General features: G+C 41.6%; 1 protein-coding gene across 2 annotated transcripts in view; it reads right to left on the bottom strand.

Annotated features, from left to right (window-relative positions):
* FBLN1 (fibulin 1) overlaps nucleotides 1-27,326 on the bottom strand; it is a 120,693-nt gene that overhangs the window by 54,660 nt on the left and 38,707 nt on the right. For both annotated transcript variants that reach the window (XM_006127755.5, XM_006127754.5), the window contains exons 7-14: nucleotides 23,745-23,882; nucleotides 19,283-19,420; nucleotides 12,641-12,784; nucleotides 7,349-7,477; nucleotides 6,373-6,498; nucleotides 5,157-5,276; nucleotides 4,526-4,657; nucleotides 2,818-2,941 (exon numbers count right to left, since the gene is read on the bottom strand). In XM_006127755.5, coding sequence (XP_006127817.2) covers nucleotides 2,818-2,941; nucleotides 4,526-4,657; nucleotides 5,157-5,276; nucleotides 6,373-6,498; nucleotides 7,349-7,477; nucleotides 12,641-12,784; nucleotides 19,283-19,420; nucleotides 23,745-23,882 — 1,051 coding nt within the window. The remainder of the gene's footprint in view (nucleotides 1-2,817; nucleotides 2,942-4,525; nucleotides 4,658-5,156; nucleotides 5,277-6,372; nucleotides 6,499-7,348; nucleotides 7,478-12,640; nucleotides 12,785-19,282; nucleotides 19,421-23,744; nucleotides 23,883-27,326) is intronic.

Raw genomic sequence — 27,326 nt, 5'->3', positions numbered from 1 at the left:
TTAACATTGACCACAAAGTCTTACTGAGGCCTTTGTTTTTATGTGCAAAATATTTATATTGGTTCTTTAAAGAAAAAAACTCACTGCCAAACAATAATGAAGCTTCATTTTTAAGGAAATAAAAAGCATTCTATATCAAGGACTATGTTAGAAAAGAAATTATGCTATTTTTAGTTTCTGAGTCTGGCTTTCACTTGATATGAAGGAAACGTATAGAATTACAATGAAAAGAGTGAAGTACTGTATATGAATTGATGAGAGTACCTAGATCCTTTTCAACACCAGGCTTTGAACTCAGAAATAAATCTATGATTCTGTAATTTATTCCACAATAGAACCCATATCACTATGCTGAATGAAGGACCTACTGCTACAGCCAGATGCCCGCTGCAGTACTCAGACGGAGCTGTGTGTTTGTATGGTGCATCTCAATCTCTGCATTCAATAGAAGCATGTTAAGAGACCTCTACACAAGCATGTTGCTGTTCCTCATGTCTTCACTAGTTGAGTCCGAAGAGTCATCAGCCATTGAGCATGGTTTGACCAAGTGGGGCAGACTCAGCTCAAAACAATACTAAATAGTATAAGTCTCAAAAAATTTTGCTTGTTTGTTTGGGTGCAGGAGAGTTTGAAAGAATATTTATACCAGCCTTAGTTGAAATAACTTGGGTTCTTCGATATCTGCCACTCTGTGTTCACTAGAGAACTTACTTAAGAACATAAGAATGACCATACTACTGGGTCAGATCAGTGGTTCATCTAGCCCAGTATCCTGCCTTTCTAACAGTGACAAGTGCCAGGGCTTTCACAGATAATCCAGGGAATAGGACAATTTATTGAATGTCATCCCCTGTCATCCAATCCTAGATTCTGGCAGTCAGAGATTTAGGAATACTCGGTGAATGGGGTTGTGTCCCTGACCATTCTGGTAAATAGATGATGAATCTAATGAATTCAGCAATAAGACTGAAATGTGGGATGGAGAGAAAACACTTTTACATGCTTCTCATAATCAACAGCCTATAAATGGGTGGGCCAGGAAGTGTTCAAGGAACATTTCTTTGCTTGTACAACCCATTCAAGGGCCCGGTACATTTGCAGACTCCAAAGCATCACTCCAAATGGGATTTAGAGATTTCATATAAACTTCCTGCCAGTTCACCCTATGTGGTGTTGTGTGATGTCTCTCTCTATTAAGATATAAACATCTCAGGGCATGAAACAGATCTTAACCTGTGCTTGCAAAGCACTCAATAAATATATGGCATTACATAACTTAGGTTTAATAACCAACAACAATGAACATTGCCACCATTGTATAGCTCCAACCCAGCTCAGTCCCAAAAGTTATTAGCTAAGGAAGTTTTTGGACCATAAACCCTTTATGGTAGTTTCTGGTTGACTGGTATCTGAATTCCATGGCAGGACACACTGGAATCTCTCTCCATGAGTCCAGCAAAACAACAGACTCACTGCCTCAGAAAGGGATCAGTCTGAGAGATTATTCTGATCCTACAGCTTGGATACTAAAAGGGTTATTGGATGCCACAAGTGATATTTAGCAGGGACTGAATGTCTTTAAATCACAAATTGTTGTTTGCTTTATTGCATGCATAGGCCAAAAGAAAGAAAATGAGATAGCCAAAAGTAAACAAACCAATAGGAGTGTTTTTGGGAAGGGAAAAACAAATGGAAAAAGACTAAAAACAAATGTAGAGTGCATTTATGTGTCATTTTTATTTTTAAATTAATCTTAACACCTTGAGAATTTTCATAACCATAGAACTTTGCTAAATCACATTAGTAACCCATTACAAATGAGTGAATTTTCTGATTTAGGATACAATTAAACAAAAAAAGAAGCAAGGCATCTGTATCACAAAGCATTCTTTCTTCATTTATTTGGCAAATGTTGGTTTAAAATAATTATTGACACTTCACAAAATACTAGTAAACTTTCTCTTGTGTCTTGATATGAACCTCCCCCAATAGCATCTGATCATGATAAAATTAATACTCGCTATGTCACTTTGTAGCATCTTGCATCTTAAATTAATCCTCACAATACTCCTGTGAGGTAGATAAATGGTAGCTGCCATTAGCTTTGTCTACAGTATAGAAATTTTGCAAAGATTTCTTATCATTAGCAGCATTACAATTACTATAGATGGGTTGCCAGCTGCCTCTGACATGTTATACGTCACATTGATTAGATCATCTATAAGCAGCATTATATGAAACAAATACTCCTAGCAGCCAACAGGTCTTCTACATTGGGCTCCCAATTTTGCTAACAGTGGGAGAGCTGAAATGGTGTCAGTAGGGAAGAAAATTTTTGCAAAATTTCCATAATGTACACAAGGCTTAGAGGTTGAGCTACAAGGAAAATTAACCTTTCACTGCAATATAAAAGCAAGTAAAGGATTTGACTTAGCCAATCTGAGGGAAGAAAGAAGTTCCTGAGTTCAGTTGAGGAAGTATTGAAATCTTAAGGCAAAACTTTGCTACAAACACCAAGCTAGCCATCAGAAGCCTACACTGATAACAACATCACCTTGTGCATCCAACTTGGTGTCAATGAGTATGTGTCTCACTCCCTATTTGGTGTTATTTGTGACTTAAAGACTTTTAATCCAAGAACCACGAGCCTGTCTCACATGTGGGAGAAAGGCCATCATTTTTTGTATGCCACTGATAGGGTTGGCAGATTAGAAAATTTCAGATGTGGGAAGATTCACTATATGCTTAATTAACAGTGGCTTTAGGTCTGAGGAGATTGCCATCAAACGAGCCTACTAGAAAATAGAATGTACTTACGTATCTCCCGATTTGCGATAATTTACTGGGCATTCCAGAGAGAGACAGCGAAAACCGCCCTGGATGTTAAAGCACGTCTCATTGAATATGCAGTTATGTGTTTCTGCAACGCACTCATTGATATCTGTCAAGTGGAAAAGATAAAAGGGATGAAAGCACAAGTCCTCCCTGTCATGCAATACAGGAGAGCCACATGGTTTTAGTACCAGCTGAAAAAAAAAATCCTACAAGTGAGTATTCCTCTAAGGACTGTGAATAAAAGATGAGTGGGTTTATTGAAAGGATGTTGGAAAATGCATTTTTCAGATTGCAAAATGTGGCAGGGCTGTTGGTTTTTTTTGTATTTTCTATAAGCAAATAGCAGGGTTAATAAATGACAAATTCTTGTTAACAACCAAAATGTATTTGGCACCCCAATAACCCCTCCCACATACAGACTCAATCTTCTACTGAGTCCATGAGTTGTGTTAGCAGGAATAGCAATAGGAACAGTAGCATTGGGGTTAACAGTTGCTTCTAAAGGAACAATCCAACACAGGGGTGCTAGAACAATTTTTATAGTGGAGATGCTGAGAATCACTGAACCAAACTTAATTTTCTGTATAATGGAAACCACTTCAAGCCAGGGGATGCTGTAGTACCTCCTGCCCTCCTAGTTCAAATGCCTATGATCCAACAGGCTGATGCTGACGTCAGAGACCAGATAAAAAAGGCTGAAAGAAAACTCTGGTTCCCAGACATAAAAAACAGCTGGCAAGCATGGGGTAAAAGGGAGTCTGCAAGCTGCCTGGAAAGGAGGGGAGTAGGGTTGGTAGGCCTGTGATGATGGAAGCCACAAACATCGGGATAGGCAGAAAAGTTGTTTTAATTTTTTTAGATTAAAATTTGGAACAAAATTGTCTGCCATTTACCCTTCTTTTTACTCCAGCCCTACATGTGTGTGCTGTAATTGTCCTGATCCACACATTTCTCAGATTAGCATTATTTCTTAAAATTTATTAATCACAGCGTCTATAAAATGCCAAAAATGTTATACAAGGCAGGGAAGTCCCTAACCCAAAGAGCTCACAGTTGAAGGCCAGACAGATGGCAGAGGTTTGAAGAGAGAGAAGAACAAATATACAAGTCAGCATGTGAGAAGTTGGTCTTTTAATTTAGAGGAATTTAAATATAGATATGGTGAGGCCTTGCAGATTAAAGTAGTTATGCTACACCAGAAAGAGAGGGGAGCATGTCAAGTGAACTAAATGCTTTGTTTTGTGCATGGGAACAGTATGGTAGCTAATGGTATAAGTCTGCAGCTCTAAAATCAGTGCCAGCACCAGTCTCTGAAGAAACTATGTACTTTTCTTCCCTGACTGGAATGAATAGAGCAGGGGAAACAGGTGAATGCTCAAACCAACCCACTTAATTTTGTTGCACTAGCTGGGATTTCATTGTCTACTGAATTCAATGAACTTATTTAAAAATTCTGCTGAAAGGATATTCTGTTACTCTAAGATCCCAAAGAATGTAATTGCTATAGGATTCTGTTTAATTATTATAGAACTATTAGTTTTGCCCATATTAAATTCTAGTGGACATAGGGGATTTACTAACTTGCACGTAGGACAGACACATTTATGTTTCCCATCAATTAAAAATGTAATTAGATTTTTCGACGAGCTAACAATTTGGTTAGGCATTCCTATACAGTTATTGAACATACCTTGACAATTTCGTGCATTGGGTGCCAATCTGTAACCAGGAGAGGGACAGGTGCACTGAAAGCTCCCAGGAACATTACTACATCGATAAGAACAGATGTGCCCTCCAGTAGGCAAAGCACATTCATCAATATCTGAAAAAGAAATTCCCACAGATTTTAAACTCCTATGAAGCTTAACTTAGTATGCAACAGCTGCTGTGATAGTCTGGGTTTATGAGTGTTTATAACTTCCCACAAACAGGATTGTGAATAAAATACTAACTAGAACTTTTATACATTTATCAAATAGTCTCCAAAATTCTCAACTGATGAAAATGTGTAAACAACTAATTCCACATCTGAAAACCAACTTCAGTGTGAACAAAAAGCCTCAAACTAAATTCCAGTCAAAAACAAAAAAATTCTCAGTTCTTTCAAATCATGCAAGCCATGATATCTCCGGATGCTTATGTGAGAATTCAGATAGCATCTGATTGCCTATGAAAACGAAACAATGAAATATTGTTTTCTATATAATGGTATAATGTAAGATCCTTGGGCTACTTCTTTTTGTCATAATGTGTCCAATTGTTGTGGTAAGAACAAGAAAGGAATGCCCATCTCCCAACTTAAGAGACAGAATCCTTCTTACCTTCACACGTGATTCCATCTATATCACTAAGTTGATAGCCCCGACGACAATAACATTGATAGGAACCATACACATTGGCACATTCTTGGCTACACGGGTTGCTCTCACATTCATTTATGTCTGAAACACAAACGTTTATATTTAACACTGTAGATGTCTGCCTCTATGGCTCCTAACCCTGCAGGATTGGGACATACATTTCAAAAAAAAGCATTCATGCTGGCTAATCAAAAGTCTTTATTAAATAACGGTCACAAAAACGTACACTGATATGTATGTCACTGAGCAAGCTGGCAATCAGGAGCAGGAGGAAGCTACATCCTCTCTGTACTGCCTGTGGTGTGGCTTTGACATGGGAGGCACACTGCAATGTACTACTATCTCCTAGGAAGTTGCTGCCCATCGTCATGGCAATATGCCAACATTGGTTGTGTGATCAGCAGCAAGAATCAAACCTACAACTTGTGGATCTAAAAACATGAGCTTTTCCTGCCTGAGCTATAAAGCCCAGCTCTATAAGAAGGAAAGTGAGTAGGCTCAAGCCTCTACGTGATCCAGTCATTGCGCCTGCCACACCGTGGAAGTATGGATTACACCAATATACTTTAATCACAATACTTGTATTTCACCTTGAAAATGACTACCAGGGATCAATTTTTTAGGCCAGTTTAATTTAGCCTATGACAAAACAAAGGAATCAGCCAAACAGGAATAGTAAATAGACAGAATATCTTCATCATTTTCTGCTTCTCTCACTGTGGCTACATCTAGACTGGCCCCTTCTCCGGAATAGCCATGCAAAGCAGGTAAGTCAGAATAGGGAAATCGCGGGGGATTTAAATATCCCCCGCGGGATTTAAATAAACATGGCCGCCGCTTTTTTCCGGCTTGGGGAAAAGCCGGAAAAAAGCGTCTAGACTGGCGCGATCCTCCGGAATAAAGCCTTTTTCCGCAGGATCTCTTATTCCTACTTAAGAGATCCTCCAGAAAAGGGCTTTATTCCGGAGGATCGCGCCAGTCTAGACGCTTTTTTCCGGCTTTTCCCCAAGCCGGAAAAAAAGCGGCGGCCATGTTTATTTAAATCCCGCAGGGGATATTTAAATCCCCCGCGGATTTCCCTATTCCCAAGTTCAAAATTAGCATGCCCCTTCTGAAGAAGGGGCCAGTGTAGACGTAGCCTGTATGTCTACTCAGCCTAGATAAATTGAATCCTTACCTTCACATAACCTGCCATCAGAAGACAGTTTAAAGCCCATAGTACAGCTGCAGTAATAGGATCCAGGAGTGTTCTCACATTTGTGAGCACATACACGGCCTGGGTAGCGTCTACATTCATTAATATCTACAATGATAAATATAGATAGAAAGCCATGTAAAAAGTAGCTTTAGCTCAGCAGTCTAACATGATCACAAGAGTTTGATTTTCATTCTCCATAGCTAAGTTTTAAGCTGGTGAGTGAATAAATTCTCAGAATGTGAGTCTGGAAACAGAGCTGGTTTTATTTACCATATCCTGCTGCACAACTGAATGTGGTGCACTAAAGAAGTCTGCTTTATGATCTTTTAAAATGTTTTCTGAGGGCAGTGGGTATAATAGGTGGGGGAAGGCATTGCCTTCCCAAACCTCTAGCCTGGCCCCACCCAGACTTCGCCCCCAGAATGCCTACTGTAGGTGTACTGTAGGCGGAGTGTTGCTGCTCTCAATCACTCACGCTCCCCATGCTCAGGGGCCAGGGAGACTGGGGGCTATGCACCGCCCCAACTCCCCATGGTTCTTTGGGCCAGCGGGAGGAGAGCCTCGGCTCCCATGGGAACAGGGCCTTCGCATAAGGAGTAGGACTGGGGGCTTGCCTCCCCCAGCTCTACCTTCACCCACTGCCCATTATGTTTGCACGTTAGGTGCACATCATAAAAATCATAAAAACAATTATTCACACCCTCTCATAATCTTATCTTTTAACATTATTACATTTTAACAATACAAATGCACTTTTCTTCAAAGTGCCACTAGTCCTTTAATACATTTTTGGACTTATACAAATCATGGCATAATCCAATGCATTTTCAGAATAAAGAGTTTGTGATAAACTAATAGTTATATTTTTCATGCAATTTTAAAAACCACACATAAAATGCCACAATACTATGTTTAACAAAAGCTTGCATAGTTGGAGCCAGTAGATGGAACTTACCAACACAAGTTCTACTGATGGGATCAAACTGGTAACCAACTCTGCAATCACAACGGTAACTCCCAGGAGAATTTATACAAACGTGGCCATCTCCACATAGCTGGTTAGGTGATGAACACTCATCCACATCTAGGGGGAGGGAAATGAATGTAAGGAGGGTCTCATAGTTAAATCAGAGGATGGGAGATAAAGCAGTAAGGGCTCTACTGCCAGCTCTATCCCACATGCTATAGTAACTCTCTCTCTGCCTCCGGTTACTCACCTGTAAAACAAAAATAAAATACTTTCCTGCCTCAGACATGCTGTGAGCTCTCATTCATTAGTGTCTGTCAAGTGTTTGAGAGGGAATGCCCAGTTGCACAAAGGCATGATCCAGCTCCCACTGAAATCAAAACCAAGGCTTTCCTTGACATCACTGAGAGCTGAAGCAGGACCTACATGTTCAAATTATTATTACAGAATAAATATCCCTTGGATTCAAAGGATGTTAAGTAGCGAGTAAATGACTAATCGTCTACTCGATACAATTTGTATCAAGTACATGATTAGTCAAGAAGGGGCTGCTGCAGTTCTGCAGTTTAAATGTAGTAGGAGCCAGGCGTGCAGGCGAGCCGCGGTGGGAGGAGGCCCGGGACCCGGCGCAAGCAGGGACTGGACCGCTGCAGTTCTTCCTTTTAAATGTAGTAAGAGCTGGGTGGCTCTTACTACATTTAAAAGGCAGAGCCTGCCTCTGCCTCCCCTGCTCATCCCCACCACACACACACACGGACACACACACACGGACACTGTGCTAGGGGGAACCAGCTTGTAAGCTGGCTCTCCCCAACACTGGCTCCTGCTCCCCTCCCCGCCTTGCTGCCTCTGATAAAGAGGCAGCGAAGTGGGAATGGGGAAATGGGAGTAGTTGATTCAACTACCCAATAAGCCTAGCCTTACTGAGTAGTCAACTATTCGATTACTCTTTTACATTCCCTACTGGATTCCATGTTGTTATGAATGGCATAGGGAACACGGGCTGGATTTGAGTTTAGGCCAGGTTACCTATGTTAGATCAAATGCTAAGCTAAAGCAGCTTTGATTTTAGGTGATAATACACTAGAGTAGGTCATACATTCACGCTGGGCTTGTTCCCCATGGCCCTATTTCCAAGTCCCTTTTCCTTTGTCACACTTGCAACTGTGACAAGGAATGAATGAGGATGAATGAGTCTGACTGATGATGATGAACTAAATACATTTAGCAAAATGAGAATGGGCCTTCTAACTGATTAGACAGAAGTCTGCTGCCAACCCCTTCCTGCATAGCCTGCTTACAAAGAGGACATCTGCTGGTGGACATGAATGGATTTTTCAAGAAAATGTCTGTTTCAGACTGGAATTTTCTACCATGACCAGTGTTCCCTGTAAACTGTGCAATTGTGGCTATGTCTACACTGTGGGTTTTTTGCAGAAGATGAAATGCAAATGGAACACTCATTTGCATATCTCCTTCTGTTCCTTTTTGAGGAACAGGTTTTTGCAATAAAAAGCCCTGTGTAGACGGGGCCGTTTGTCAGAAAAAAACCCTTTTGTGCAAGAGACTTTACACCTTGTTTTTTAAGGAATAAGGGCTCTTGCGCAAAAGGGATTTTTTCAACAAATGGCCCCGTCTACACAGGGCTTTTTATCGCAAAAACCTCTTCCGCAAAAAGGATCGGAAGAAGATATGCAAATGAGAATGCGAGATATTCAAATGAGGGCTCCATTTGCATTTCCTCTTCCGCAAAAACCCCACAGTGTAGACGTAGACTGAGTGGCTACTCAGGAGAGATTCAACTACTGCCCAGATGATTAGCAGAGTGCCTGCAGCTAGGCTTTTTGTTTCTACTGGTGGTGAACATTCATACATGCCTTGATGCACGTACAAAATGTATTCCATGCATGGATGGAAAAGATTAAAGGGAACATTGACCATGAAGACATTCTAAGAAAAGGCAATAGAGTGCTTTTGTATACAATTCAGATACATCTGAATTCTCCAACATTTCATTACAAAAAGAGAGAGTCGCTCACCATTTCACCAGGCAGACCCTAAAAACCTGCACAATCCTATTAGCTGATTAGTATGATATCATTTTGAATTAAAAGCATGTGATTCTAAAACTTCTATGTGCTTGATTTAATAATTATTTCTCCACTTGTGCAAGAGTGTCAGGGTACGTCTAGACTACTGGGTTTTGTCGACAGAAGTTTTGTCGACAGTATCTGTCGACAAAACTTCTGTCGACAAAGAGTGTCCAGACACATTGAGTTCTGTCGACAAAGCAAGCTGCTTTGTCGACAGAACCCTGTAGTCTAGACGCAACCCTACAGGCAATAACACCTTCTGTTGACAGAACTCTGTCGACAGAAGGCGTTATGCCTCGTAAAATGAGGTTTACCAGCATCGACAAAACTGCTGAGTTCTGTCGACGTTATGTCGACAGAACTCAGCGGTAGTGTAGACGCTGGTATAGTTTTGTCGACAAAAGTCCACTTTTGTCGACAAAACTCAGTAGTCTAGACACACCCTCAGAAGACACAGTCATATGGGAAGGGAAATATGCTAAGTAAACAGAGTCTAATCAAGATTGTATATGCAGAGAAACTTAAGGCAGAATACCAAAGTAGGGAGCTATTAAGAAATCATTCTCAGAGTTATACTCCCTTAAAACAAAGATTTGAGTGAACTTCTGCTTTTAATTGATTATATTAAAATAAAGATATTCTTTCTTAACTCCCCTGTGAAGCATTGAAGAAATTCTTCTGTTAACCTCATACACCAATGTAATTATTTTGACCAGGGATTTATTGGTGCCAACTGCCAGAAGACACAGATTTCTATGGGGATACTCTGAGTCAGATATTGGCATCACTAAAAGGTGGCATGGGAGGTATCTATCAAAAGTCAGTTTCAAAAGTCAGTTGCCCACAGACATAATCATTGCAAAATTTATGTACAGATAATATATTTAAGGAGTTATTTATCTATTCAAAACATTATGTTCTTAAGGACTTAGAGTCACCAGAAGGTGGCATACCTTGCAAATATTCCTTTCAGGCAGGAGGAAGAGGATGTTTATCTCCCTGTCTAGTCATTTGTGTATTATATGAGGCCTATTTGCATACTGAGCCACAGGCAAAAGTAGTGATTAAAATTCACAAGATGACACCAACTGAAGAGATGTCCTAATTATGAATAAGAATAAAGAATGGGGCTCATATTCCTTGGAGGGCAAAGAAACACAAGGATCCTTCACCTAGGATGCAAGCTGATAGCATGGCTGTCTTATGAAAAGAAGGTCACAGTGATGAGCAGCAAGGATTTTGGACAACCACAATTCTACAAAACACAACGGTATCTTGTTAATTAAGTCTAGCCATTATATGGGTGTAATGATTTTATTTTTTGTGTTACCATTAGTTGCTAACACTTCCACTCACTATTACCTGAATCTCAGAACTTTATTAAATAAGCTTACGTTTGATTTCACTGTGAACCTATCTGAGACTGTCTATACTACAGAGAAAAGTCAGAAAAAGATACACAAATTACGAACTGCAATTTGCGTATCTTTTTCCGCTTTTCTTCCGAAAGAGGCTTTTCCAACATTTAGCCCATCTAAATGGGGCCAAATATCAGAATAAACCCTCCTTTGGAACATCCCTTCTTCCTCGTAAAACGAGGTTTACAGGGATGCCGACAAAACGCATCCACTTTTCTGACTTTTTTTGTGGAAAAACAGACGCATTCCTTGGATGTGACAGAGCTTTTCTGGGATACCTCTGGTATCCCAGAAAAGCTCTGTAGTCTAGATGTATCCTAAGCACTGTGTATCAAGCAGGGTGATCTGGGGTGTAGCTGGTAAGATGCACTGTTCCTCTCAAGTACAGGCAGTCCCCGGGTTACATGGATCTGACTTACATCAGATCCCTACTTACAAACGGGGTGAGGCAACCCCGCACTAGCTGCTTCCCCCCAGCAGACCAGGGAGATGCGAAGCTAGCGCCCGCCCCCCCCCCCCCCCCCCCAGCAGACCAGGGAGGCTTTTCTCAGCAGACAACTCAGCTTGAGAATAAAGGACTGAGGGAAGTGACGTGTGGGAGAATAAAACTGAGCTCTGGAGAAATGTTTGGCTAGAGTTTCCCCTACAATATGTACCAGTTCCGACTTACATACAAATTCAACTTAAGAACAAACCTACAGTTCCTATCTTGTACGTAACCCGGGGACTGCCTGTACTGAATACTGTGGCTGTCCATAGACCAGAGTCTGAATAGGCCAGGGAGACACTCAGAGGGCATAAGTGTTGGAATGCACCTATCACTAGCCTGTGGAAAAGTAGCTGGGCCTGTAGGACCTAGAGGGGAGGACCTGTGTTGCCCATGTCCAGTAGAGTTGGGAAGCTGACCTTTGGCAGGTATAGTCAAGGCTTCCTCATCCTTAAGGCAGGTGCCAGCAAGGTGTCTGACAAACCTGGGAAATCAGGTAGTTTGAACCACTGATCAAATGTCAATTGTAACTTTAATCTGACAAATGTACCATGTTCTATTTGATTGGTTTAGGGAAATTAGAAGTAAAATAATTAGTGATGAATCTGCTTAGATTCATATTAGTTTGTTTATTCTTTTAACAAATCCATAAAAGCTAGATTGGATCCTCTCTTAAAACGTCAGAGTAGGAAAACAACCTGCTTACATTGAGTAGCCCCAGACCTATATTTTAATTATTTGATTAAAATTCCTATATAATTATGGCAGGTCTCCAAAGAAAAAGCAAAGATGACATTATGTAAGAAGTATAGCACCCTAGATATACTTGGGGGCAGACCCACAGCTGGCAGAAAATTGTAGTGGAGTTGACAATTTATCATCATTTTCAGATTTTAAGGCTTGTTATGGTGGTTTGCATTGGATATAAGTGCAGCACAGGTGTTCTGCTAGTTTTCTGCACTGAAATGAATTTCACCCTCTCCACACTATTTGGGTACATTAATACAAGTGGCAGAGAACTGCATACTACATGGTCATTATCACACATAAACCTCACAGAATACAGAGATTCAGAAATAATTTGAAGGAGAGAGAAAGATTGTTTGCAATTCATTACTTGTAAGAGGGAGGATGAAAAGAGAGTCAAGAATAGGCTTTGGAAGTACTGGTAGTTATGAGAATGGCTTTGGCTGAGTGCAGGGAATGGACAGGTTGAAGTAGAAGGCAGATGTGTGCACATCTTGTGCTCATTTAACACTTCTACTCCATTTTGATTACTCACCTATGCATCTTGTTCCTTCTTCATTGAGATGATAACCTCGTCCACAGTTCAGTACATTTCTTTGGCAGGTATATGAGCCTTCTGTATTAATGCACATCTGTCCAGCTGGGCATGGCATGTTAATGCTTAAGCACTCATTGATATCTACAATGACATACAAATTCAATTAAAGAAACCCCAGCTCAGTTTGCAGACATTTTAAGTTAAGATACTGTCCTTTCACCCATAACAGGAGGAGACTGCAAAGACAAAAAGGGTGGGTAATGCCCAAATAACATTGAAAGTCAATGGGAGTTGGGAACATAACTCCTACTTTTGCCTCCGGAAATAGAAAACAAAAGCATGAGCAAAGATGTAACCAACTGCTTATGCACAGACTAAAGAGCAGAAGTGCTTATTTGCAAACCACTCATCTCTGTCACCCATGTAATGCTTTACTGTTCTCCACAAATGGGCATTTGCTCACTTTGTGACTGTATGATATATGTTCTTCCCTGTCATAAAAACTTAAAAGACCCTTAAAATGTCATGACATGAGGCCAAAGCACCTCAGACTGCCATATCCCCACTAGCCAGAAAACGGATTCACCACATATTTCAAGAGGAAACTTCCAAATAAAGCCCAGCACATAGTAGTGGTTGAGTTAATGGCTGAAATTAAGATTTCAGTGGTAGTCTAGGAATTAGAGTTCCAGCATGTTGATACCAGGGGCAGTGTGCTGTGAGAACCCACATCTCTTGCATACTCTTCTCTATTCCACACTCACTCTGGGCTGGAAGATGGAAGCTCTTTGATAGTAAACCATAACCCTGTATAAGAACGTAGGCTACAAACTGAAGAAGGTGTTTACCTGAAACTACAGAAGGAGGGCTTAGGCAGGTAATTAACTAAACTGATATGGAATTTGGCTAGGATGCTGTACATTTACAGAAAGCGTTATACCCACACAAAATTAAAGAGCTGACAATGTATGGGTATAGCGCTTTCTGTAAATGTACAGCATCCTAGCCAAATTCCATATCAGTTTAGTTAATTACCTGCCTAAAGCCCTCCTTCTGTAGTTTCAGGTAAACACCTTCTTCAGTTTGTAGCCTACGTTCTTCTACAGGGTTATGGTTTACTATCAAAGAGCTTCCATCTTCCAGCCCAGAGTGAGTGTGGAATAGAGCAGAGTATCCACCTGACAAAGGGCTGCCTGACTCTAGATGGCCAGTACAGCAGTGGGATTGGTGAATCTATGCCAGACTATACTTTATTGCTCCTCCCTGTAGCACCTGCTGCTGAGCCAAGTTCCAACCTCACGGACTTCATTCACGTGGGCACATACAGGCCTGCCAATGAGAGAGAGCGGAGAGGAAATGGGGCAGCTTCCCTGGGGCCTGGTGATCTAAAAGGGCCCAGGGCTCCTGGACATCAATGGTACCATCGCAGTAACAACAGTCGCTGGAACCCTGGGCCCTTTAAATCACTGCCAGAGTCCTGGGCAGTGGGTGCTGAAGGGCTCTTCTACCTGAGGCCCTGCCCTTTCTAGGGCCTCGAATCATCCCCTTCATTTGCCCAGGGCTCAGCACAGTCTGTCGGCTGCCCACAGCACATAGAGTGCCAGCAGACATTTCAGCCAGCTCTGAAGAGTGCAAGGAGAGTGCCCTACTCTGAAGCTGTGGATCGGAAAGGTAGGAAAGTTCCTATTCTCTTTCCTGTTCACCACAACACAGAGCAGCATTTGATACATAGTTCCTACAACCAGTATGTGAAGTGTTTGTGGAGATTCTTCTCGATCAGGGCTACTCAACTTTGGAAGCCCCAAGGGGTCACAATGATACTCACAGGACATGCCGAGGGCCACAACTTAAGTGTAGTTGCATATATATGCAAATAGCTTCTTTCACACTGACGGGCATGAATACAAAGATTAAAGCAAGACTACACAACACACAGGCCCCATTTAAGTCAGTTCTGCTGATATTAATAAAATGCAACATTTACCTGATTTCCACTCATATGACAGCACTTTTAATGAGCAATGACAGTCCAGGAATGTAACTACTAAAACGCATATCAACAGAAGATCATTATATTGACTGCTGTTTTGTTTTGGCTCCCACACTTGAGCCACATGTTCAGCCTCATGTAAACCCAAACCGCACCCTGGGCCGCAAACAAACAGGCCACGGTCCACGTGTTGAGTAGCCCTATTCTAGATGGGTCATGGAAGGCAGTGTAAGGGCCAGATTCACAGCTAGTGTAAACTGGGGTAGTACCTCTTAACCAGCTGATGATCTGTCCCCTATCTTTAAGAGTTAAGGTATCTGACCCTACAGAGCCGGCTTCTGTGATGTTAGCTGTTTAGGATATGATCATGTAGAACATTGTTGTTACAACTGTTACATAATTGCAACAAATCTTCTACAAGGTTAAGCAAGGTGTCAATAGAGAAGTTATGATTTGATGATAATGGTTATGCTGTTTGTACGCATGTATCATTTTTGTATCTAAAGTCATGATTATTAACTATATTTCAAATGTTGGCTCATGTGGTAAACCCACAAGGTATTTAGCATGCACATTATGAGGGACTATTCATCTTAAATGGTCCATGAAAGAACACTTAACTCACAGTAGACCATGGACCCACTCAATGGGTCTTCCCAACTAGAGCAGGGATCAGCAATCTTTTCAAACCAAAAAGCCAAACTACATCAAAATTCAGAACAAGTGGTCATCAAAGAGCCAGTACATAAAAATGCCCATTTGCATGACTGAAAATATACAACTTAATATTATTGATAATTGACATGATTTTTGATAATAGCATAAATGAAACATTGTACTCATAGACTTCTGCTGCTGCTGGGAGTGCAGTTTGTGGATATGGGGGTGCAGAAGGCAGGGCAGGGCACTAGGGGTTGCAAATAGAGTATGGGGAAGGGACCCTGAGGCTGGATTACCTTACCTGCCCAGAGCTGGGCTGCTGCACCTAGGCAGCAGCAGCTGAACCAGAGGCGGGACCAGGACCACCACAGCCAGATCGTGGCCTCCCCTCCTACCCATGCTGCAATAGGAGGGGGGCTGCCACTGCCAGCCCCTTCTGTGGCCAGATGGGGGACAGACTATGGGGCCTGTCCCAGGATCGAGGCTGGAGGACAGGATGCTGCAGCCAGATGAGGGCTGGGAACTTTTACTTTCTCATGTTAGTTTACCAAACTTTATTTTAAATAAAGTGAAATGTTATGCCCAGCACAAAAGGTTTCAACATTGTCTTTATTTATGGCAGGGGTGGGGAATCTTTTTAGGGTCAGGGGCCACTGACCCACAAAAAAATCAGCTGGGGACCACACAAGTGAAAAGCAAATAAACAACCCCTCCAAAACCTCAATCTCTCACTGCTGTGGCCCCCAACTGAGGCACCTCACTCCCCTGGCACTCCATGTGGAGGGCAGGGAGGATTGAGGTTCAAGGTCTCAGGCCAAATTAACTCTTCTCGGTTCCAGGGGATTTTGTGGGGCCCCCATGCTCTGGGATGGGACCAAAAAATAAGGGGTACAGTGTGCAGGACAGGGCTGTCAGTGAGTGGGATAGGGATGGGAGTGTAGGATCTGGGTGAGAGGTAAGGTGCATGGGAGAGGGGAAAGGAGCAGGCTGGGGGGGGGGATGCAGAAGCAGGCTGGAGATAGGTCTCTGGCCAGGAGGGAGGGGGCAGGAGCAGGCTGGCAACAGGGTGTCTGGCCAGGGGGTAGGAGCAGGGTGCAGATGGGTGTCTGGCCAGGGGAGGGTGCAGGAGCAGGCTGGGAGGGGTGGTGGCAATTATTTGCTGAGGTTCCCTATCCCGGACATGGCTTCCTGCTGCTCCACTGGTCAGATTCTGACCAATGGAGCAGCGGGAAAAGCCTCCAGGCAGAGTGTCTGCGAGCTGCTGTTCCCCCACTTGGGGGAGGGGGAGCGCACATGTACAGAGTCATTTGTAGTTCCACTTCTTTCCCAATCATGCAGCAAGACTCGGGGCTTTCTCCACCCCCACAGGAAGCTGGTGCTGGCTCCAATCTTGGGAGGAGCGCGAAGCTTGAGTGCCAGCATGGGCTCTCCATTGCAGGGGGAGAACATGGGGGGACTGAGCTTGAGCTGCAAGTCATATCTGGCTCCTAAGTGAGCCATATTTGGCTTGTGAGCCATAGGCTGTCTACCCCTGAACTAGAGTATGGTACCTCTACTATGATTAAGTGAAGCGTGCGTGTATATGTAATTTGCCAACATGACTCCAAACACTATCTTGTCACCTGTAATTTTCCACTAATTGTGCGGAAGGCTTAGTTTGAAACAATGGATTTCCTCCATACTACAGAAGCTAAAAAAGGTGCCTTCATTTTGCCTCATTCCTACTCAAAAGTGTGGATTTGTGAGCATTCTAATCTAGGGACTAAGGATCTTCTAAAGATTTAGAAACAAGCACAGACTTAACAAGCCAGCAGTTTATTTCATTTTCTATAAGCCTGAATCAAGAACTTTGCAATGATTGTGTGTATTTGATTTTTTTTACCCAATTTTAACTTTCACCTATTTCTTTTTTTCTTATAAACCTTTAGATACTAAAATATTGGCAGATGTGCAATTTTTGGGGAAGATCTGAGTTACATATTTACCTGGTCCTTCAGGATCAGAAGAACGCTCTGGTTGATGAAATTGGTTTAAATAACCATTCATCATTATGTGTAGGCTATGTCTACACTCACGGCTTCTTGAGCAAGCACGGCCGTTCTTGCGCAAGAATCTGCAGAGCATCCACACTGCCCGCCCGCTCTTGCGCAAGTAAATTTACAGTACAGCGTGGTAAGAGGGGGCTCCTTGCACAAGAGCTACACTCTTTTTTGACAGGTGTAAGCCCTCTTGCTCAAGAGCTCTTGCACAAGAGGGCAGTGTGGACGCTCAGCAGGGATTTCTTGCGCAAGAAAGCCCTGTGGCTAAAATGGCCATCAGAGCTTTCTTGCGCAAGAAAGCATCCACACTGCCATGGGCGCTCTTGTGCAAAAGCACAGCTCTCACATGGCAGTGTGGACGTTTTCTTGAGCAAGAGTTCTTGCACAAGAACACTTGCGCAAGATGTTCTTGCTCAAGAAGCCGCGAGTGTAGACATAGCCGTAGTGTTCTTGGTCATGATACAAGGACTGGAATACCTAAAGGCTGCACTGCTGATTTCTTGTTAACCAGTGTGGTGAAACACTGCTTTTGTTTCTGGATTGGTATATTTTATGGGAGAGCAACAACCAGTGCGGGGGCATGTCTGCTCTATTTTTCAGCAGTTTGTCCTGAATTTGGTACTCTCAGTTATGACCCACTAAGCCATGGTGACAGCTTCATTTTATGAAGTGTAATTTTACACTCAGATAATTTTGTTTTCAGCCTTGTATTTTTCAAATGTCAGTTTTCAGCAAAGGAAAAAAGGTTGACAGGAAAATGGGAGTTTGATTGCATGCTACAGCATTGGCAAATCCAGTTGCTCAGCAGATTTCATGAGTCCAAAACAGGCTATTTTTTGAAGGAATTAGAAGTTAAATTGAGGCTTGAAGTACTACTTTCACAAGAAGAGCTGATAGATTTGTAGGACACACCAGGCAAATCTATTTAAAGTCTGTTGAAAGCCAATTATTCTGACATATATAGAATTTTAGTTTGTCAGGTTAGATCCTACATGTCCTAGAATGCAAAATATTAATACCCTTAAACCCAACAGTTTCTATTCTGTCTCTCAAGGTAAACCCCACTTCCATTATAATTGGCTCTAATTATCATGCCAATAGGTTGTTACATTCTTTACCTGAGGCCCAGTCTTAAGGTGAAAAATTCTTACCTGCCTATGAACTATTTATATATAAGAGCTTACTTGGGAAAGCAAGATCAGTTATATGTAGCTGACCAACACAGCAAAACCAAATGCCATTGTAAAGGATACTCTAAAGCTAACATAATACCACGCATTGGACTTTCAGTTCTAAATAATGTTTTCCAGGTACACTGAAAATAAAACAATAAGTAATGGACTTAATCTGCAGCAAGGGAGGTTTACATTATATACAGTTGTCTAACTATAAGGGTAGTTAAGCTCTGAAATAGGTTTCCAAGGGATATTGTGGAATCCTCATTACTAGAAGTTTTTAATAACATGTTGGACAAACACCTTTCTGTAATGGTCTAATTTTTCTTGGTCCTGCCTGAGTGCAGGAAGCTGGACCTGATGACTTCTCAAGACCTCTTAAAGTCCTATATTTCTATGATTGTATGATTATTTAAAATCATTTGAAAAAAGGGAGAAAAATTATGTAGAAATCATTAATATTTTTACAAATTCTGTGTAAAGGACTCCCGAGCTTTTGAATATTTTATCTTAGGTAACAGAGTGTCTACATCCTATTGACTTTCAGTGAGATTAGATTTCTATTGCCTAAGTTTCTTTTGAAAAATCAGACTTAAAATCCTAAGTCACTTATGATCAAATCCAACTTTTAAGGGGAGCAGGGAGAGAATATAATAAACAAAGATGAACATCAGCACTAGAATTCAAATGGGAGGCTCTGATCTGACCCCATGCACTAATACATTGGCCTACACACACCTTTAAGAAGTCATTTAAGTGACAAAATATGTCTTACCAATACAGTTGCCTAGTGCATCTTGTATAAACCCACTCGTGCACCGTAGCTTGGGTCGGCAACGGAAAGATCCCGGAGTATTCTGACAGATAAAATCGGGGAGGCAGTTATGAGTACCAGTCTCACATTCGTCAATATCTGGTACATCACAAAAAAAAAAATAGTTAGCAAGAGTTTTACACAAGATTTTTATAACACTTAAGACAGAAGACAGAGTTAGAAAATATAGGCCCATTTCACGCTGGCTATAATGTCAGTCATCATTTCAATATAATTACACTAGAAATGAATTTGGCCCATTATCTTTACAGTAATCTGACAGAAATAGGAAGCAGGTTACTTATCTTTATTATATTATTAAATTAGACAACTAAATAATTTGCAATTTTCAGTGTCCGCAGCGGTATTTTCAAAGGCCCTCATTCAACACAGCACTTAAGCACATGCTCAAATCCCAATGAAGTCAATGAGAGCTAAGCATTTGACTAAGTGTTTTGCTGAATAAAGGCCTAAATCCTGAAGTCTTTAATTTTATTCAGTTTCAAGTAAACTCATAAGCCTTCATTCTCATTTTAAACTAAGACCTGTCTACATCGATATGGCTTAACATGAAATGAAGTGTAATTTATGCTCATTTGGGCCCCTTTCCACTGTCAAGGTACAGCTAAACTGCGAGAATCTATCGGAAAAAGATATGCAAAATGTGCTCCACATTTTGGTAATTGATTCTGAAAAGATCTTTGCCTATGTGAAAACAGAGCAAACACTTCAAATTTCAGCCTTATATTTTTCATAGAATAAAAATTCTTTGGCGTAATAAAAAAGTAGATATATTCTACCAAATGCAGCTTAATTGAAAAAAAAAAAAGGAATTTCAATTACATGAACACTGGAAGTGTTTTCTGTAGTACTAATGATCCTTATAAAAAGCCTTTTAGCATTTAATAGGGAGAAAATAGGTAGCTCTATATTTGGTGGAACTGTGTTATAAGGCTAAAGATTTTTATTTGATTTTAAATAACAGTTAAAAATAAATAAAGGTTATCATGCTTTGTTAATTGTTTTTAAACTTTATATTTTTTATCAACGTCATATATGAACATTCCATACAAGTACTAACAAATCTTATTCATAACACTTATGTGTTACCTTTAAAAGACCCCATTGTGTTTGGGCAACTTCTTATCTTTATCTGTGTAGTTACTTTGTTTAAACTTTAAAAAATGGTAACCAGAAATTATAAAATCCATTTAATCCTGATGTAAGGTATCTGTCATTTTTTCCATTGAAAAATACTTCATATTTCCCCCATGCCATTAACATTGAAAGATGTCCTTTTTAAAAAAATCAGCTATCATGCATCTGGCCTCTAGGCATTTTCCTTGTGGGAATACATAATTTTTTAAAAACTGTCAAAGCAATATTAGAAATGTCTGGCCTGATATAATTCCTAGATGATAATTTGGACATTCATACAGGTTGGACCTGCCTTTTCCAGCACCCCCAGGACTTAGCTGTCCTGAACCAGGGAATCTGCTGAACCAGGAGAGGTCAGTGCTCCCCTGTTGGCTGCGGAGGCTACCCAGCTGCTGCCAGCCCCACTGTTACTGGGAGTTCCACAGCTGGGATCACCCGGCCACGCTGCACCGCTGCTAGGGCCAGTCCTGCTGCCACTGGGAACTCCCCGGGGTTCCTCAGCTAGGGCCGTCCACCCGTGCCAGCCCTGCTTCAGCCACGGATTCCATGGTCAGGGCTGCCCAATCCAGTCCTGCTGCCATAAGGGGTATCCTGGGGTTCCCAGCCGGTGGGCCCTACTACTGCGGGGGTGGAGGTGGGAAGACAGGGGTGGGGAGGCAGGGCCACACCCCCTACCACCAGAAGCCCTGCTGCAGCTGGAGTTCCCCAGTTGGTGCCAGGATTCCCTGGACGCCTGGCCCAGATGACGCCAGGGGTTCTTTGGCCGGGGGGGAGGTCCCTTGGACGCTGCCTCGTCCGGACACTGCCTAGTCCAGCCGCTGCTGGCCTAGCCGGATCTCCCCAGTCCCATGTTCTTTCAGCCGCTCCCACCTCAGGGGCTCTTTAGTCCAGCAACATCTGTGGCATTGCTGGAACAAGGATTTTGCTGGACCAGATAGAGTCCTGGATTTGGGAGGGTCAACCTATAATAACAATTTCCAAAGCTATGTAAATAGGTAAGCACTCATTGAAGGCTGCACTTCCCTTATTCCTGAAAGATTATTACTGCTTACAGGTAGAATTTTCATTGACGTAAAACTTCTTTCTCTGAAGTTAAAGGGGACTTTTATTTTTGACTTCAAAGGGAACCAAGTTAGGTCAACTGAACACTTAACCCCGCCCCTCCCCCGAAACATTACATTTCTTAAAAAGTTAAATTGTATCACTTCCTACCTATCAATCCCCATTCCCTACTACAAAATATTACCCAAAATATAGGCCCTAGTAGCTGGCTTACATACTTCAGGGAAGTGAAAATACTTTGCCCCCCACCTCCTGCAAAAAACAAACAAGCCCCATATTGAAGACCATTCTCAGCTGCAGAGAGATGGATTGTTTTCCAGAGGAAGCAAACTCAAACTGCGTTTGCAGCTCATTCACATTACCGCAAAGAAAACATTTCAGGCTGAAGATAAGGTTACACACCCTGTGCAATAACTAGGATTCTTTAAGATGCGTCTCCCTGTGGGTGCTTCGCTTTAGGTGATCATGTGCCCCTGAGCCCATACTCAGAGACTTCTGGTAACAGTTTCTCATTGGGTTACACATATGTGGTCCCCATTTCATGTTTTTTCAGGCAGTAAACTGATGCCATGCCACCAGTCCCCCCTCAGTGCTTTCTCTGCTCCAGAGACAGTAAAAAATTTAAAAGAAGAGAAGTAGAGGGGAAGAGGGAGCATAGTGGAGCAACAGCAGGGACACACATCTTGAAGAACTTCCATTACTGCACAAGGCCAGTAACCTTCCCTTCTTTGAGTGCTGTACCTGTGGGTGCTCCACTTCAAGTGACTTAAGAACAGTGCCCACCAGTGGAGGGAGAGGGCCTTGGAGTTGAAGTTGTGACAGATGACAGGGTTGCCAGATGGTTTCAACATAACTTCCAGACACACTTGACATTACATCACAATCTACATTATATCTTATTTAGAAAATACAGAACATCTATATTTTCTCATTTATATTTTCTCAATTTGTTTCCCAAACAGAAAACTGAAATACTGGACTGTCTGGTTCAAAACCGGACAGCTGGCAACCCTAATGACAGTACAGAGAGTCCAAATGAGGTATCAGATGTGATACATAATGCCATGTAAAGGTATAGACTGAGGCCCAGGTAGCAGCTCTACAAATGTCTGATGTGTCCATTTTCAGGAAAGCCATGGAGGCCAATAGGGCTCTGGTTGAATGTATGTGATTTCCCTTGGGTGGGGTTAGAGGTCACACTGATGATGGCATAGTTTTATGCAACTGGAGATCCACTTGGTGAGTTTTTGTTGAAATATGACACTCCCTTTGGAACATTTGGTTATGGATGTGAACAGTCTGGGTGATTTACGAAATGGCCATGTTCTTTCTATGTAAAAGGCTAATGACCTCTGTACATCGAGAGTATGAAGCACAGACTGCATTCTATCTATGTATGCTTTGGGGTAGAATGTCGGTAGGTAAATAGGTTGATTAAAGTGGAAAATAGAGATGACTTGTGGTAAAAACTTGGGATGTGGTCTCAGGGGTAATTTATCTTTTAAAAAGTCTTGAGTATGGGGCATCGTCCATGAGGGCCCCCAGTTCTCCTACACATCTGGCAGATTTAATTCTCACAAGGAAAGCCACTTCCATGGAAAGGTGTAGTAGGGAACATGTCACCATAGGTTCAAATTGGGAACAGGTAATGGCCCAAAGGACCAGGCTGAGGTCCTATAGTGTAGTAGGCTCACATGGTTCTGGGTAGACATTGTTGAGTCATCTGAGGAAATGTTTTGTTACTGGCTGGGCAAAGACAGGATGTTGATTTACCATGGGTTGAAAGGCTATGATGGCAAATAAGTAAACTTTTATTGATTTCATGGAGAAGCCTGACCTTTTAAGTTCTAATAGATAATCTAATATTGAGGGTAATGAGACGCAGATGGATGCCATCTGTTTTTGTTGACACCAGGTTTCAAATCACTGCCACTTGAGTATATATGTGTGGTGGATATTTGCTCTACTTATTATTTAATAATAAGTTTTGAACCTCTTCTAAGTGCATCACCCACAGGGACAGCACTCAAAGAAGTGCTAGACACTCATATTAGACTATAAAACACATATGGTATAGAATTACAACTTACATATGTGTTTCCATATAAACAACAAGATGCAATAATTTATCTAGCATTTTGGGCATCATAGATGTTGATAAACATCAACCTCATATGTACCCAATTCACAGCCTGGATCATACCTTTGCAATGGTTGTCTTCAGTGAGTTCATAACCAGTTCCACAGCTTGTTTCACGTTGACAACGGAAGGATCCTACTGTATTGATACAAGTTTGTCCAAGCCCACAATTGTGTGTCCCAGTGATGCACTCATTAATATCTGAAGTAACCAAAATGGACAGAGAATATGAACAGTTAGCACAAAAGATCTGAAATTTTTGAGGCAAGAAACAATCATGGGTCAGCTTTGGGGGTTACAGAAATTTTGAAAACCCAGATGGGGGGGAACTGTGGATTCCATCTCCCACAAAAAGTAAGCGCTCTTATCTGCTCTCAATTTTTAGCCATACACTGTGGCTACGTCTACACTGGCCCCTTCTTCGGAAGGGGCATGCTAATTTTGAAAGTGGGAATAGGGAAATCCGCGGGGGATTTAAATATCCCCCGCGGGATTTAAATAAACATGGCCGCCGTTTTTTTTCTGGCTGTGGGAAAAGCTGGAAAAAAGCGTCTAGACTGGCCCGATCCTCCAGAATAAAGCCCTATTCCGGAGGGTCTCTTATTCCTACTTCAAAAAAAGCTGCGGACATGTTTATTTAAATCCCGCGGGGGATATTTAAATCCCCCGCGGATTTCCCTATTCCCATTTTCAAAATTAGCATGCCCCTTCCGAAGAAGGGGCCAGTGTAGACGCAGCCTGTGTTTTCAACTATCAGGATATAATATCTCATGTCTAGGATGTACTATATTTTATATGTTTCAGAGGAGTAGCTATGTTAGTCTGTACTTGCAAAAACTTAAAAAACTAATAGTCCTGAAGCACCTTAGAAACTTATTACAACCATCTACTATCTATCCTGGAAAATGACCCTTCACTCTCACAGGCCTTGGGAGACAGGCTAATCCTCACCTACAGACAACCCTCTAACCGCAAACAAATACTTCCAGCAACCACGCAACAAACCTCCATTATACTCATCCAGGAACCCACTCTCACATTCAACTCTGGTGCCACACATCTATGCAAGCGACATCATCACAGGACATAACCACATAAACCACCACATCAGAGGCTCATTTAATTGCACATCCACCAATGTGATCTGTGCCATCAAATGCCAGCAATGCTCCTCTGCCATGTCAGTCTCTATGACAAAGGATTAATGGACACAAATCAGATATTCGAAAAGGTAACACACAGAAACCTGTTGGGAAACATTTTAACTTGCCCGGGCATTCATTAATGGATCTCAAAGTTTCCATATTATTACAAGCCAATTTCAAAAACCCATCTTGAAAGAGAAGCTGCAAAGCTTAATTTCACTTACAAGTTTGATACCTATAAGAATATAAGAACGTAGAAATAGCCATACTGGGTCAGACCAAAGGTCCATCGACCCCAGTACCCTGTCTGCTGACAGTGACCAATGCCAGGTGTCCCAGAGGGAGTGAATCGAACAGGTAATGATCAAGTGATCTCTCTCCTGACATCCATCTCCACCCTCTGACAAACAGAGGCTAGGGACACCATTCCTTACCCATACTGGCTAATAGCCATTTATGGACTTAACTCCATGAATTTATCTAATTCTCTTTTAAACCCTGTTATAGTCCTAGCCTTCACAACTTCAAGCAAGGAGTTCCACAGATTGACTATGTGCTGTGTGAAGAAGAACTTCCTTTTATTTGTTTTAAACCTGCTGCCCATTAGTTTCATATGATGGCCCCTAGTTCTTATATTATGGGAACAAGTAAATAACTTTTCCTTATTCACTTTCTCCACATCGCTCATGAGTTTATATACCTCTATCATATTCCCCCTTAGTCTCCTCTTTTCTAAGCTGAAAAGTCCCAGTTTCTTTAATCTCTCCTCATATGTGTTCCATTCCAACCTCTAATCATTTTAGTTGCCCTTCTCTGAACCTTTTCTAATGCCAGTATATCTATTTTTAGATGAGGAGACCACACCTGTACGCAGTATTCAAGATGTGGGTGTACATGGATTTATATAAGGGCAATAAGATATTCTCCGTCTTATTCTCTATCCCTTTTTTAATGATTCCTAACATCCTGTTTGCTTTTTTGACTGCCACTGCACACTGCGTGGACGTCTTCAGAGAACTATCCACAATGACTCCAAGATCTCTTTCCTGATTAGTTGTAGCTAAATTAGCTCCCCATCATATTATATGTACAGTTGGGGTTATTTTTTCCAATGTGTATTACTTTATATTTATCCACATTAAATTTCATTTGCCATTTTGTTGCCCAGTCCCTTAGTTTGTTGAGATCTTTCTGAAGTTCTTCACAGCCTGCTTTGGTCTTAACTACCTTGAGCAGTTTAGTATCATCTGCAAACTTTGCCACCACACTGTTTACCCCTTTCTCCAGATCATTTATGAATAAGTTGAATAGGATGGGTCCTAGGACTGACCCTTGGGGAACACCACTAGTTACCCCTCTCCATTCTGAAAATTTACCATTTATTCCTACTCTTTTGTTTCTTGTCTTTTAACTAGTTCTCAGTCGATGAAAGGATCTTCCCTCTTATCCCATGACAACTTAATTTACATAAGAGCCTTTGGTGAAGGACCTTGTCAAAGGTTTTCTGGAAATCTAAGTATACTATATCTACTGGATCCCCCTTGTCCACATGTTTGTTTACCCCTTCAAAGAACTCTAATAGATTAGTAAGACAGGATTTCCCTTTACATAAACCATGTTGATTTTCCCCCAACAAATTATGTTCTTCTATGTGTCTGACAATTCTCTGCCATTCTTGCGCAAGAATCTGCAGACAGTCCATGCTGCCCGCCCACTCTTGCGCAAGAAGATTTACAGTATGGCGTGGTAAGAGAGGTCTTCTTGCTCAAGAGCTATGCTCTTTTCTAACAGGTGTAAGCTCTCTTGCGGAGAAGCTCTTGCACAAGAGGGCAGTGTGGACAATTAGCAGGGGTTTCTTGCACAAGAAAACCCTATAGCTAAAACAGCCATAAGAGCTTTCTTGCGCAAGAGAGCATCCACACTGCCATGGATGCCCTTGTGCAAAAGCACATCTCGTACATGGGAATGTGGATGTTTTCTTGTGCAAGCCTTCTTGCACAAGAACCCTTGCGCAAGATATTCTTGCACAAGAAGCTGCAAGTGTAGACAAAGCCTCTGTGTCTGGCAATTTTATTCTTTACTATTGTTACAACTAATTTGCCCGGTACTGACGTTAGACTTACCAGTCTGTAATTGCCAGGATTCTCTCTAGAGCCCTTTTTAAATATTGGCATTACATTAGCTATCTTCCAGTCACTGTGTACAGAAGCTGATTTAAAGGATAGGTTACAAACCAGAGTTAATAGTTCCACAATTTCACATTTGCGTTCTTTCAGAACTCTTGGGGGAATGCCATCTGGTCCTGGTGACTTGTTACTGTTAAGTTTATCAATTAATTCCAAAACTTCCTCTAAAGACCCTTCAATCTGTGACAAGTCCTCAGATTTGACACCTACAAAGGATGGGTCAGGTTTGGGAATGTCCCTAACATCCTTAGCTGTTAAGACTGAATCAAATAATTCATTTAATTCTCTATAATAGAGGTTTAAACAAAGACATT

Source organism: Pelodiscus sinensis, chromosome 1, assembly GCF_052426305.1.
Source record: "Pelodiscus sinensis isolate ZL-2025 chromosome 1, ASM5242630v1, whole genome shotgun sequence".
In the NCBI taxonomy this organism is placed as follows: domain Eukaryota; kingdom Metazoa; phylum Chordata; order Testudines; family Trionychidae; genus Pelodiscus; species Pelodiscus sinensis.
This window is presented reverse-complemented; position numbering and strand designations above follow the sequence as displayed.